Source organism: Pinus tabuliformis, chromosome 8, assembly GCF_031772625.1.
Source record: "Pinus tabuliformis cultivar Carrire ecotype Pingquan chromosome 8, CPIR1, whole genome shotgun sequence".
Classification (NCBI taxonomy): Eukaryota; Viridiplantae; Streptophyta; class Pinopsida; order Pinales; family Pinaceae; genus Pinus; species Pinus tabuliformis.
In genome coordinates this window covers 1,495,141,752-1,495,156,130 of record NC_142294.1, presented here as the reverse complement: position 1 = coordinate 1,495,156,130, position 14,379 = coordinate 1,495,141,752, and the positions used below count along the sequence as shown (strand labels likewise).

Sequence of the window (14,379 nt, the reverse complement as noted above, 5' to 3'; positions counted from 1 at the left end):
GAATGCTGACTTCACATCCATTTGGTAGACTTTCCATTTGTTTTGAGCTGCTATGGACAACACTGCTCTCACGGTTTCCATTCTTGCAACCGGTGCAAAAGTCTCCTCATAATCTCTCCCATACTGCTGTTTGTACCCTTTGACAACCAGCCTTGCCTTGTGCCTTTCTATCTTGCCTTCAGCGTTACTCTTGGTCTTATAAACCCATTTCACTCCAATGACTTCTTTGCCTTTTGGTAGCTCAACCAAATCCCATGTTTTGTTTCTCTCTATGGCATTCATTTCCTCATCCATAGCTTCTATCCATTTCTTATCTTTGACTGCATCCTCGAAATGAATAGGATCATCAACATGACAATACAAGGAAAATAAGGAATTCATTCCTTCATCATAAATGTCACTTAGATTTCTAAACTTCTTACCTCTTTCATTTGGTGTGCAAGTGCTTGAAGACGCACTTGAATTTCCTCCTTGTGGTGTGCTTGGAGAAGCACTTTCATTTATCCTCAATGGTGTCCCTTGCTGTCCTTGTGTTGGCGCTGCTGTTTGGGGATGCATTTCAGCCACCTCCTCGTCATCTTCATCATGAGACAAACAGTTTTTAACATTCATTATTTTCTCTATGCTTCCATCCCAAGCTTCCTCTTCAATGAATTGAACATCTCTGCTAACAAAAAGCTTCTTGGTAGATGGGATATACAACCTGTAGGCTTTGGATTCCTCACTGTATCCAATGAAAAGACATTTCTCCCCTTTGCTGTCCAACTTCCTCCTTAGCTGATCTGGAATGTGTGCATAGGCCAGACATCCAAAAACTCTCATGTGGGTGACTCCTTGCTTTCTCCCACTCCATGCTTCTTCTGGGACTTTGTTCAACACTGCTTTTGTAGGACACCTGTTCAAAATATACACAGCACAATTTATAGTTTCAGCCCAATAGTCATTTGGCAAATGCTTTGCCTTCAACATGCTCCTTGCCATATCCATGATGGTCCTGTTCTTCCTTTCAGCAACTCCATTTTGCTGTGGGGTGTACCTTGCTGTAAACTGTTTATGTATACCATTTTCTCTACAAAATCTTAGGAATTCCTTGGAGATATACTCACCTCCTCTATCAGTTCTCAAAACTTTTATATGCAGACCGCTTTGGTTTTCCACAAATGCCTTGAAGTTTTGGAATTTCTCAAACACTTCACTTTTGTTTTTAAGGAAATATACCCAAGTTTTTCTTGTAAAATCATCAATGAATGTTAGAAAATATTGGCTGCCTGCTAATGATGGAGCTTGCATCGGTCCACATAAATCTGAGTGGATGATCTCTAAGGGTGCCTTTGCCCTTATGCTTCTACCTGATGGAAAACTTTCTCTATGTTGCTTTCCCAATATGCAGCCTTCACATAGGCTGTCCGGTTTCTCTATCAGTGGTAATCCTCTTACCATTCCTTTCCTGCTCAACAAATTTAGACCTCCAAAATTGAGATGTCCAAATCTCAAGTGCCACAACCAATTCTCATCCTTTGGTACACTTTGGAAAGCCTCTTGGGTGACTGCTGCAATTTCTCCTTTGTTTTTCAAATCTGCCCTTATTCGGAGAGGGAACATCATGTTCCTTGTCATTTTTACTTCAACAATGCATCTTTTGCTGGGTGCTATATCCATGATGGTGCATACATCATTTTTAAAGAAAACATTGTACCCCTTATGGACAAGCTGTCCAATACTCAAGAGGTTACATCTCATTCCGGGGACATAGTAGACATCTGCTATGGTTTTCCTTTCTCCTTGCTTTGTAAATATTTTTACCTCCCCTTTTTCCCATAACAGAGATTTTGTTATCAGTTCCTAGTGTGACTTCTGATTTCACATTTTTATCTAGGGCAGAAAAGAAGGCTATGTTTCCTGTCATATGGTTGCTGCAACTTGAGTCTAAAAACCATATGTCTTCACTGTTTGTTTCAGCCATGTTACAAGCTAACAACACATTATTTTGACTGCTGTTTTCTTTAGTGACATTTGCATTTTGTCTATTGTTCATATCATGCTGCTTCTTCCTACATTCACTGGCATAATGCCCATATTTTTTACAATAATAGCATTGGACATTCGATTTTTCATACCTTTGTCCTTGAGCATGATGTTGTCCTCCTTGTTGGCTGCTGCCTTGGCCTTGGTTCTGATTTGGATTGCTGCCTCTTCCTTGTGCATTTGCTGGGCTGTTCCTTCCACCTCTGTTCTGGCTTCTGCCTCTTCCTCTTTTGTTTCCTCTGCCTTGACCTCTTCCTCTTCCAAAAGACATCTAGGTCTTGAAAGCTTGCTCTAGAGATGAGTTTTCATTCCTACTCAACCTCTGCTCATGTGTTATCAGTGATGCATGTAGCTCATCAACTGAAAATTTTGAGAGATCCTTTGTCTCTTCAATGGTGGTGACGATCGCATCAAACTTTGAGGGTAAGACCCTCAATATTTTCTCCACAATCCTCCTATCTTCAATGGTTTCTCCATGAGTTCTTATCTGTGTGACCAATCCAATCACATGTGTGAAGAATGAGTCAATGTTGTTTGACTCCTTCATGCACAAATTCTCAAAATCCTTCCTCAGCAATTGCAGTTTTGTTGTCTTCACTCTCTCCATGCCTTGATAGGCTGTCTTGAGGGTTTGCCATGCTTCATTGGATGTCTTAGCTGCTGCTAACCTTGGAAATACACTTCCATGCACTGCTTGATACAAGAAGAAAAGGGCTTTTGAATCCTTCTTCTTGCAGCTCTTCAGCAGATCCTTCTCTCCTTGAGTTAATGCATTAAACTCATTTTCATATGCTGGTTGTTCAAAACCTTCCTCAACTATTTCCCATAAGTCTTGGGAAGAAAACAAGGCTTTCATTGTTATTGCCCAATAGTCATAGTTTTTACCATCAAATAATGGGAGCTGCATACCCATGCTATTACTGGTGCTTGTGCCAGCCATTCTTGCAACCTCAACTATGTTTCAATTTCTTGACTGTGTATTTTAAAACAACTGACTGCTTCTTCAGCAACACAAAAAAAACTTTGTGAAATACCTCAGTATTTTCTTGACTAAGCCTTCACTCTGCTTGAGAAGTTTTACTGCTGCAACAAAAGACTCCTCCCTTCAGCTTCTTTGTCACCTTCAAAGAGCCTAAGCCAGCTTTGATATCACTGTTGGAGATTTTTCTGAGAAAATCCCAAAAACAAAAATTCAAACACACAGAGGCAATGCTCTGTTTTCTTTGTTCCAGGATCTTTTTCCACAGGGAGGCTTTAAAAAAAATTACTGAGGAACAGAGTATTTCACCACCATAAAAACATTTCTATTCATTAAAATATATGCATGATACATATTCATCCTCTTTGCTGAGAGAGATTCACCACAAAAATACATTCAACAAAAACATTTACTCTGTCTCCACATGAGAATTTACTTTGCTGGGTAAAACTCTCATTTACATTCACTGCTGTGAAAACATATTACTTACTGGTGTAAAACCTTCTTTTACATACTGCTGTAAAAACAAAATTTACACAAGCTTACAAAAAAAACAAATGCGCTCCTCTCTGTTCTTTTCTTCATGCACTGCTGTGCAAATTCTCTCTGTTCTTTTCTTCATGCACTGCTGTGCAAATTCTCTCTGTTCTCTTTCGCTGCCCCGAGCTCTCACATATTACAATTGGTCAACACATCAGGTAAAAAACATATTACAACACACGACCCCTTTTCATTTTTTTTGAAAACAAAATAAAAAAACACAATTACATTTTACGTGCCGTAAATATTTTTAACACACTGACCAGACCATACCTTTCTTTAAATGCACCATACCTCTGATACATATAAAAACATTAAAATTTAAATCACCTACCAATACTTCTATGGGCACATTTAATTCATTAATTATTTTACCGCGGTCAACCAATCTTCAAATCCACGTAAATATTAAATGCTGGCTCGTATGCATCTTCGGACAATCGACGGTGGAGGTTGATGAAGTAAATCGGACGGTGGAGGAGAATATCGGGAGGCATTACATAACTGAACATTACGTCCCGATATGTCAGAGATGATGACGTATGGGGAGAGCCACGCGTCTGCACCAAATTTATCGGAGTCAAAAATACGGAAACCACTTTCACGCAAAAGCTGTCCGATATGCATAAAATGGTTTATGGTTTTGCTGAGCGGTTTTTGGGCGTTGTACGTCAGCGCAGTTTAAATTACATATTCAACAGACATAAGAAACTCGCGTGTCTGCAGAACCGTGTAAGTTTGCGAACTGTAATGCGTTATCTGCTGACCCCTCCCGTGTTATAACGCTCTGATGACAACTAGCAAGCCGCGTTATAACTTCCACCTGAGGAAAAAAAACTTGGCCGACTTTTTTAGAACTGAGTTTCCCTCTCCGGCTTCTTAGCACGAGGCTTCTTCAAACTTCTGCTGCTCTCTCGAAGAGTCTTACACTTTCTGCTTTTTCAGTGTAGGCTTCTTCAAACTTCTGTTGTTCTGTCAAAGAGTCTTATGCAGGCTTGCCTACTCTTTCTACTACTCTCACTTTTGTTCATGTTATTGTTCTCTGGGGAGTCTTATGTAAAACTAGCCTATTTTTTTTGCTGCTCTGAAAGAGATTCATACAGGCTAAGTTCTGATACCATGACAACAACATGACAACAATTAAAGAGAACAAAATGATGAAGCAAAAGACTTCTCAGTATTACAATTCAGTTAAATAAATTTACATTAAAAACATTAGTAATAAATGACTAGAGTGAAACTTGACTAAATTAAACTTAATTGAAACGGAACTGAACCACTTAGAAATAGTTTTGACACCCAACAAGTAGTTGGAATTAGATTTTCCCTCTCTCTCGACACTTGATTGGCATCATTACATTCGCAGTTTCGGCCACCTCTTAATCGAAATATCTTCGTTTCATGTCCTTCAAGAGTTTGTTTTTGGGTTCATGACGTGCTCTTCTAGAATGCTAACAGTCTGGTAATTTTTAGGTTTTGGCAATCCGCACTTGGCATTTCGCATTTCGCTTTTATAGTAGCAATGTAATTTAGTGTCTCAGGTCATATTCAGTAACATCTCCAGCAGAAATTTAGCATTACTCTGTTTCTTGTTACATTACAAGTCCGCTAATCTCTGAGTTTTTGTGTTGATTTCAGGATATTGGGGACAACAGAAAGTCGCATATGCAACTACTTTTGTTTTCTTAACGAAAGATAGTTGTTTTTTACTCTTGAAAAAAAAACCAGGATCTGAACAAATATAAAGAATGCTGGAATAATATTTTTTTGCAACATGTTGACAGGCAAGCAAACAGGAGCTCCGACGAATTGTGGTCTGCATGAACTGTCAAAAAATAGAAGCCGGAGTATCCAATATACAATTTTAGCACAACTATCCTCCAAAATAGGTTTCTACTAAATTGTCCAGACTACTTATCTGCTCCCATCTTTACAAGAAAAACTGACATCTCCAGAGTATATCTAGAAGTGGCGTTCAGATCTATCTGCCTCATTTTGGTCCTCGTGCACTTCATTATCTCGAGGCGATGTAATATCCGCGAAAAAATTATTGATAACGTGCTCTCATATTATTTCAACATGAGGACTTTGCACTCTGTTCACTTCAGCTCTTCTGCCGGAATTTGACCTGTGTTCTGCCAGAAAAATTCAATGAGCCATTCAGGCTCTCAACCTAAAATATATTAAATATATTTATTTAAATCAAGCAATCTACACAGAACATCAACGAGTGAAATTACGAGAATTTTGTCATCAAATAATGATACAACTATAGCCTTACTGAGATCTAGGCCAGCGTAATGAGTTACCTGAAGAAGATTTCTTTCGACCGAGGTAATCCAAGATTGTAGCCACAGGAATGAATTTTGCAATGGCCGCCAGAGGCCAACTGTCTCACAAATTTACACAAAGTTATTATTTTATTTAAAGTCAATCTGTCTCACAATTTTACACAAAGTTATTATTTAAAGTCAATCAATCTACAAGAATGGAAGAGCACATGAAAGCAATGAAATACCCATCAATTACAACATAAACAAGGGGTTCAGATTTCAAACCTTATAAAACCAATTACAATACAGAGAATCCATTTTTTCCAGTCCAAGGGAGTAGTTGATGCAAATTTCCCAGCAAACTCAACCATCAAAACCTGCAAATCAATACAACTTTTTGGTAAAGCTTATAAGAGTAACAAAATAAAATGAAAGACCAACATAATTCAATGTTTAAGTATTTAGGTGAATTCTAAATTTGATGTTGGTTTGGTAACACACTGGGTCAAATGCCTGCCCCATCCTTAGTTTCAAGCAATTGGCCTACCAAGGGTTTGTTAGCAAATTATTATAAAAGAACAGCCATCAACACCACTAGCATAGATCTATCTAATATAAGCCTAGAGGGATCCAATTTGTTCACTTACAAATTTTTAATTTTTAGATTTTTTAAAATTTTTATTTGGGGAACATGAGCAAAATTTCAACTTTAATGATGGACGAACAAGGTTACACATCATACTGGACTGTAAAGTGAACCTCTAAGCTTAATAACATTGCGAATTAAATTGCTTCTTACCTGAAGAACAAGCGTGATGCTTATTATTCCGATGAACAAATAGCTTGAAAATAGTCCTTCAAAGATGTTCTTCTGATCTGGTTTCCTTGAATTGAATTCATTGAATATCTGCTAATGTTACCATTTAAAAACAATCAAACCAACGTAATAAAACAAGTAAAATCATGGATTTCTGTTTGGACAAGCTATTTCAAGAAAGAGATTATCCTTTTGGAACATCTGCAGAAAGAAAAACACTGAAAGCAAAGAAACACTATTAAGAATTGAATCTGTGAACTTACTTGGCAAAATACAAAGGCATTAAAAATTACAGTGTTTCTCACTTTGTCTGCACGGCCTGTACTATCATGCTTCAACTTTAAAATGTCATTCCCCTTAAATGTGAATATAAGGAGGACTGTAACTTGGAACAAAGCCTGCAATTTTTCAAGAGCCATCAATGCATCTTAAAATTCTTTACTAACTATTATGATCTGAGATAATACTTGAATCTTTTTCACTATTATGTTTCGAAATAATACTGGATTTCTTATTCACAACCCAAAGGCAAGTGAATACATACCTGTGCTATAACATTTCTCCACATATTCTTTGTGATGAGGGGTGCCCTGCAATCAATATGTAAAGAATGGTGACAATTTGGGAATATCCAGAATTGCATGCATGTTGTATTAAAAATTTCTAAACATAAATATCTGCATTCTAATATAAATACAGCTACGATGCTGGCATTAAATATTCTGCATAGAAAACATAGTGATTAACAATAAAAATACAAGCCATTCAAGGCTAGTACTCGCTAAACTATTCATTTTATTCCGAGTTTATAGAGCATTGACCCATTATAACGAACCCACACAAATGTTAAATACGCAGAGTAATTGGTGAGCTTCCAACCTGCAAATTTTCCACCGCAGTGGATGAATTACTAGAACTCACTAGAGTGATTGGACTCCTTACGACGGAGTTTAACTCCTATAGTTTGTAACCATTTGTGAAGGTTTTAATTCCACATTTTCCACTGCAGTGTAACTCACGTGTAATTTTTTTATTATTATTTCATTTATGCTGTCTTACTTGCCATGGCTCTGGTGCGAGATAACCTCATACCATTGCCATTTTTCACAGTGGTAAGGTTGGATGCTTGATGTGAAAACCCTCAGTCTTTCCATTGAATGAGGTACTCATTTATTTCTCTACCCCTAAGAAACCAGGTAAGCGCGGCATGTATCCTATGGGTTCTATGTAGCAGAAGCAAACTATTTGGCACATCCAATACACAAGACATTTTTATTTTGATATGGCTGCTAGAATATCAGCTGTAATTTATGTTTGTGCTTTTCTTTAAGAATTTTAAAGGTTGTTCGTAGAACTATTTGATCAATTTCTTGGAATAGTTTTTTCACAACTACCTTTACCAAGACAGTACTTCATGCAGTTTTATGCTATTGTCTATTGTCAGATTGTCTTGGGGAATGTTTAGCATGTTCTTTCATTTTTATGTGATTCTTATTATTGTTGTTCGTGTATAATAAGGATCATGGTGATTTAAAATATTGTTTTGTTTTTGTTTTTATTTTTTTATGCGATTCACAAAATAGGAGATTGGTGGTGGTTACATTTTGGTCCATGAGCAAACTCTAACCTCAAAAACATAAAGAAAAATTAACAAATAATCTATTTAAAATAGGGTTATATAATATATGAAATTAAAAAATTATAAAAAAAATATGGTTATATAATATATGAAATTAAAAAAATTATCAAAGAAATTTTAACATAAAAATAAATGTCTAAACAAAAAAATATATTAATAAAAATAACTTTAAAAAATCAATAAAATTAAGAATAATAATATGAAATTAAAATATTCGTTGTTAATTATAAATTTAAGAATTCCAAAAAATTGGTATATTTTTTTTGGATAAACATATCTATTATTTCAATGGCTAAAAATTGGTATATTTCTTTGGATAAACATATCTATTATTTCGATGGCTTTTGTGGTTGATATGGTTCCTCTAGACAGGCATATTTCTAGAGTTTAGCTATACTAACCAAAATATTATCATTTCCACTTTTGAAAAAGAAATTTATAATAATTACGATTAGTATTTTTGACTACTTTAATTTATTATTGGTAAAAATTGAATAAAACTTAAAAATCATTATGTTTAATTTATTATTGGTAAAAATTAAATAAAACTTAAAAATCATTATGTTGTGGCCCTTCTTACTAAATTTCATCTCACTAAATTCTAGTCTATCTAATGTTAAAGTTTTGACCCTTATATCTTTCACTTCTTTGACCATTGTCGTCATTCTTGTTAAATTTCATCTCATTAAACTTTAACCTAATGTTAATGTTTTGGCCCTTACATCTTTCACCTCTTTGACCATTGTCGTCATTCTTGTTAAATTTCATCTCACTAAACTCTAATCAATTGTTAAATCTCAAAATTTGGAGCATCACAATAGGCGATATTTATTTTATTTAATGCACCAAAAGGATACCCAAATTCTATAGGTTTCTTATTTTCTCATTTTATTTAGGATTTTATAATATTAGGGCCAACTGTCCTTATTCCAGAGGAATCTGGACTGACCAATTAATAATATATTTTGAGGTGAGCTTTTGTAAATGCTGGCAAGTGTTTAGCTTAGCTGTAAGGTAGTTTTGGACAGTCCAATTTTCTCTCTATTTCTGGAGATATTTTCTCTTTATTTTTAAAAATTGGGTTGATGTACATAAAGTCATATAGTTCTCTAGGGAAATTTTGGAGGAAGCATTAGGACATGTGGTTTGTAGGTTTTCATAACCTTTGTGTATATAATTTTTTGAGTAATGAAAGATTAGGAGATTAGGAAATGCTTCTGAGTATGTGTGAGTTTTTTTTGCTTAAATTTTGTGTTCAAATTTTATTGATTGAGTTGAGAGGTTCATTCTACAATACTACAACCTAGTATGATGTGTAACATTGTCAATTCGTTATCAAAACTGAATTGAAAATTTTCACATATCTGCAAAAATAAAAATTATGAAATATTTAAAAAAATTTATACAAAACATTTAAATAATACCTGAAAAATTTAGATCCCTGTTAGATCTATATTTAAAATAAACTTATCCTAATTTATAACTTAATATGAAAGCATAAAATCATCTCGACAACGCGTATTGTTAAAGAATCGATAAGGAAGCATATCAAATACGAAACCCGAGTGGACGGGTGGCGGTGTTTATGCGATGTTCTGCGAAAAAGGAATGAGTTACCTGATGGCATTGCATAGTTTACTTCATGTTCTATAGATATCTGAATTCATAGTTTTAATATAGTCCTTGTGGTTTGTCTCAGTGGATTGTAACTCCGCACCGAGTAAATTTCTAACGTTGTGACCAGGATGGTAGTCGAGTCCTTTTACTAATAGCAAAGCGTGGTAAGTGTCTAGTTGATACTTGAAAGTCCATGCAGTTGGCCCCACACCCCGAGTTGTTACCACAAGGGCCCACAACGACCCTTATACACATACCTAAAGTTGGTCACAAAGCCATTAAACCGAGATTTTAAAATGATTATCGTCATCTTGGATTTGGACCGCGCAACCAAGGAATGGAGAAAGGTCTTCAGTCGAGAATTTTTGACCTTATAGTTTTGGCTTTCGCACTCAGTTTTGGAAAGCACCAGCGAGGAATAAGAAAAGGAATGGCCACCGTCACAACGAGGGAAGAGTCTTGGAAAAAAAATAGAAATAGCAGGCCAACGAAGGGTCTGCAATCAACTTCATAAGCAATTATAAAAATGTCAAATATTTACAACACAAAACATTGAAGAGAGAATTATAGAGGGCATACACAACATATAAAGAGACCGCGTAAAAAGAGGTTAGATCAAACCAATGGTTAATATATGATAGATCTATTAATAAATGGTTAATGGTTAATAGATTTATGTAAAGTTAGATTTGAATATTATATCAACATGGTAAATTTGCATCAACAATCACATTTCTTTTTATTATTATGAAGAGAATATTGTATAGTTATAAATAACTTCTCACAAGCTCATAGTACAAACCACTCTAAACAAAATACATTGGAAATCTAGTAAACCATGACTAGCTATTCACCCTCCATTGCTTAGCTATTCACCCTCCTCTTTAATATAATAAGTGGAAAAGGGGGTTTACAACTCAAGGTCGAAACCCTAGCTTCTAAAATGGAGAAATCCACCTTGGAAAGCTTGAATACAAACACTAAGAGAATGTGCCCACCCAGAAGGATAATCATTGGAAATTAATGTTCCTATAATGTGCCTAGATCCTAATATGAGACACATTACTGCTAATTTGATGACTATGATACAAATAAAAAATTGGAAACATGTAGAACATAACATAAATATGCTCATGCAACTATCAACGATGTTTAAAATTGTGAATGCATTAATAAAACACAACAACATTCAATCATATAGAACATGAATTAGAAAAGGTGTTCATATACAATGTAAAAATTATAAATTAAAATAGTGATCAAACACTTGTTTTATAATTTTTTTACACAACTTTGTAGATATCAATTGCTCCACCCAACCATAGGTGTTGTTGCACAAATTCCCTCTACAAAAAGTCACCCTCGAGCTAGGGTTTTGATTCCACAAAGGCAAACATCTCTTATGTGTGTTTATATTCTACTCACACAACCCAATACCTAGTAAAAACATAGTGACATGACTCCTACAAAAATTACAACCACCCAAATCTACTCCCCAGTACAACCCAAGGGATGAGACTTCCTTCTATCCACCACAATACCTTAGAGAATCTCCATCCCTTCCAAGGCCTAGCACTAACTCGATACGAATCTCTCAGCTTGGGGCTCTAGGAAATCCAACTATTATGGGAGTGTTCAAAACAACCTTTACATGGGATTTTGGGTAATTTCCTAGTGATAACTCCTCATAAGCATTCAAACCGAGTATTTAGTATCAATCCCAGCTCTAAAAAATTATCTTCAACACACATTATGATTGCAACCTCTGTAGCACCAAAAACTTTGTTTTCCTTCCTTTCTTGTTACCTACAAAAATTGCACACATATTGTACTCAAAATTTTCCTTTAACTTCTTTCACCATGCTTTCTTGACTCTGACTACACCCTAAAGATGATTTTACTTAGTCTGTGCTATCATAACTAAGTGAGATGACTTTCCCCCAACTTCTTACATGACTTCAATAACTATGTGAGATGGATCTTTGACCAACCTCGCACATGCATTCAATGATTGGATTTCAATAAGTCAAACGAGGATCATATGTAATGACATATTACTTAGGAAAATGGCATGATATTCTATACATGTGGGATTATCCTTTGGACCCCATTTTCATCCTCCTCTAATGTGGAATCTTAGTGCCTTATGATGTTATCCGTGTCCATCTATGGATGGAAGTGTATTTCATTTTATCATTTTCCATCTCCAATATATACATATTAGGACCTCAACCATTCATAACATATACAATTATACATTGCTAACATGGTAATAAAAGTGGGGCTATTACAATTCATCATGTGTAAGAAATCCTCCCAAAATAGTGCACACCTCATGTAATATAAATATGTATGTACATTCCAACTCATGCTAGGCATGCTCCTCCATGTAACTATTCAAGTAATGCATCCCCATATCTACCAGGAATAGGTAGGCATATGCCAACATGTGTCAAGCATACTTATAGACATGAATAACACACTTCTATATGTAATTACTCATGTAGTGTTCCTAACATGCTAAGAATAGGCACCAAATACCAACATATACCCAACACACTACTCCATGTGGCCTAGTACACCCCTCTATGTAACTATTCAAGTCAGTGTGCTCTCTAAGCAATTTAGAAGATATTTATGGTGGTGTGATCTTTCTAAAATTCGAACACTCGACTTCTAAAGATGAATTAAGAATTGATCCTCACATAGGTTCTAAACAACTAGGTAAACTAATAGTTCCCCTTTATGAGGAACATGTTCTCCAATGAACCAAGGTACTCTCAACATCTCAAACCTCCCTTATAATATTAGTGGCTTGATAAAAATTTTGGCCATGTTTACATTTGAAGTCATAGAAACTAAGATATCTTCTCCCTCTTGAACTTTCAATTTTTCATAATATTCAAGGTATACTTCCCTTGCTCAAGGAAGAATTCATCAACAACCTACCAAAATTCTAGTCCTAATAGTAGACCATTGTCCTCCGAGTCAAGGTGACAAGCCAATTCCATCTCACACCAAAAAATGAGTTGTTCAAACCTTCTTGCAGTGATAAACTCATCTACATATATGCTAAGACAAGTGGATCAAATTTTAAAAAAGAGAAAAAAAAGATATACCATGAAAAAAATTGGATAAACCCAATTTGAGTAAAACACTCATTAATCTTGAAATATACAAATTGTTGTGAATGTGTCAGCGCATAATAGGCATTCATTAACCTCCAAACATGGGTATTTCACCTGTGTTCCTCAAAATGTTTATGACTAAATAAAAAGCCTTATCATGGTCAACCCCCTCCTTTTTGTGAAAATATTTTCATAACAAACTTGTACAAGTGCTCTCATCAACTATATGTTTGGAATTAATCACTAATTCCATAGAAGGTTTTGGAACTATCTCTAGAGCATCATTCTTGTGTATGGTGTTGTACTTCCTGATCATGGCATCACACCATACATTTTCTAGATACAACTCCTACAAGCTAGAAGGCTTTATCTCAAGGATGGAAGACAATAGTGCAACATAAGTAGGAAACTTATTAGGTGGTTGATTGACCTAAAATGTAAATTTAGGTGCTCCCACTTATTCCTATTCATCCTACAATGTTTGGGTAATCCACATCGATTTCTTGGCTAAACCCAAGGATAACGAGGCTTGTGTTCCTCGACTAAAAAATTTCTAATATGAATATAATTTCTCCTTCAACTTCAGATCAAATTTTGGGATGGAAAGCATTTCCCCTCCATAGTCCCATATGTAACCAACGTTGTGGACTTATTTTTCCAATGATGGAAGAAAAGAAGATCCCTAGGGGATTGTGAAGTAGATAAAGGAATATATTCTTGTGTTATATAGGGTAATAGAGGAGTGTTCCATAGATAATTAATGTTTATATGAGGCCTTGAAGTGCACAAAGTGAGTAGATTGGATTTGTAACATAGAGGCTTCACCTTTCTGAACAATATCTTATCGCATTCATTCATAAAGGGGGTTGTAAAATTGTGAAAAATAGAGTCAATATATTCTAGGTATTGGTGTGTTGTGATGGATATTGGGTAGGGGTTTTATAGGTATTTCGGGGTATAAAAAAGGTATTCGACAAAAATAAGGGATTCTATTAAAAATAGGGATTATTTTTATTAGAAAGATGTATTGGGAGGGGTGTTGAACAAAAGGATTTTGGGAGTTTTTTTTCAATTTATAGTGACATTAGAGGTATTTTTAATATCCTGTGAATGTGGGTTCTAAGACATAGGTTGATTGAGTGGAGACCCCATGATTTGTGATGAGAGAAATAGGTGGGAACTAGATTAAATCTTTCTTGGGTGAGCCCAACTAGATTATGCTTGAAAAGTCACTCCAAAATGCACAACTACTTAGCACAAAGGCCCTTGAATGACCTTGTTTCATCCACTATAATCTTGAATATTTCAATAGAAAAATACCAAGTGAGATACTTGAAGCTTGTTTATCACATCTTTTGATT

General features: G+C 35.3%; 1 protein-coding gene across 1 annotated transcript in view; it reads right to left on the bottom strand.

The window, feature by feature from the left end:
* Positions 1-5,608: 5,608 nt before the first annotated feature.
* The window catches only part of LOC149241486 (calcium-transporting ATPase 8, plasma membrane-type-like), a 391,510-nt gene continuing 382,739 nt past the window's right edge, over positions 5,609-14,379 (bottom strand). The window contains exons 40-45 of the mRNA XM_089370563.1: positions 7,179-7,224; positions 6,898-7,032; positions 6,617-6,724; positions 6,103-6,194; positions 5,854-5,933; positions 5,609-5,679 (exon numbers count right to left, since the gene is read on the bottom strand). Of these exons, the coding sequence (XP_089226689.1) occupies positions 5,609-5,679; positions 5,854-5,933; positions 6,103-6,194; positions 6,617-6,724; positions 6,898-7,032; positions 7,179-7,224 (532 nt within the window). The remainder of the gene's footprint in view (positions 5,680-5,853; positions 5,934-6,102; positions 6,195-6,616; positions 6,725-6,897; positions 7,033-7,178; positions 7,225-14,379) is intronic.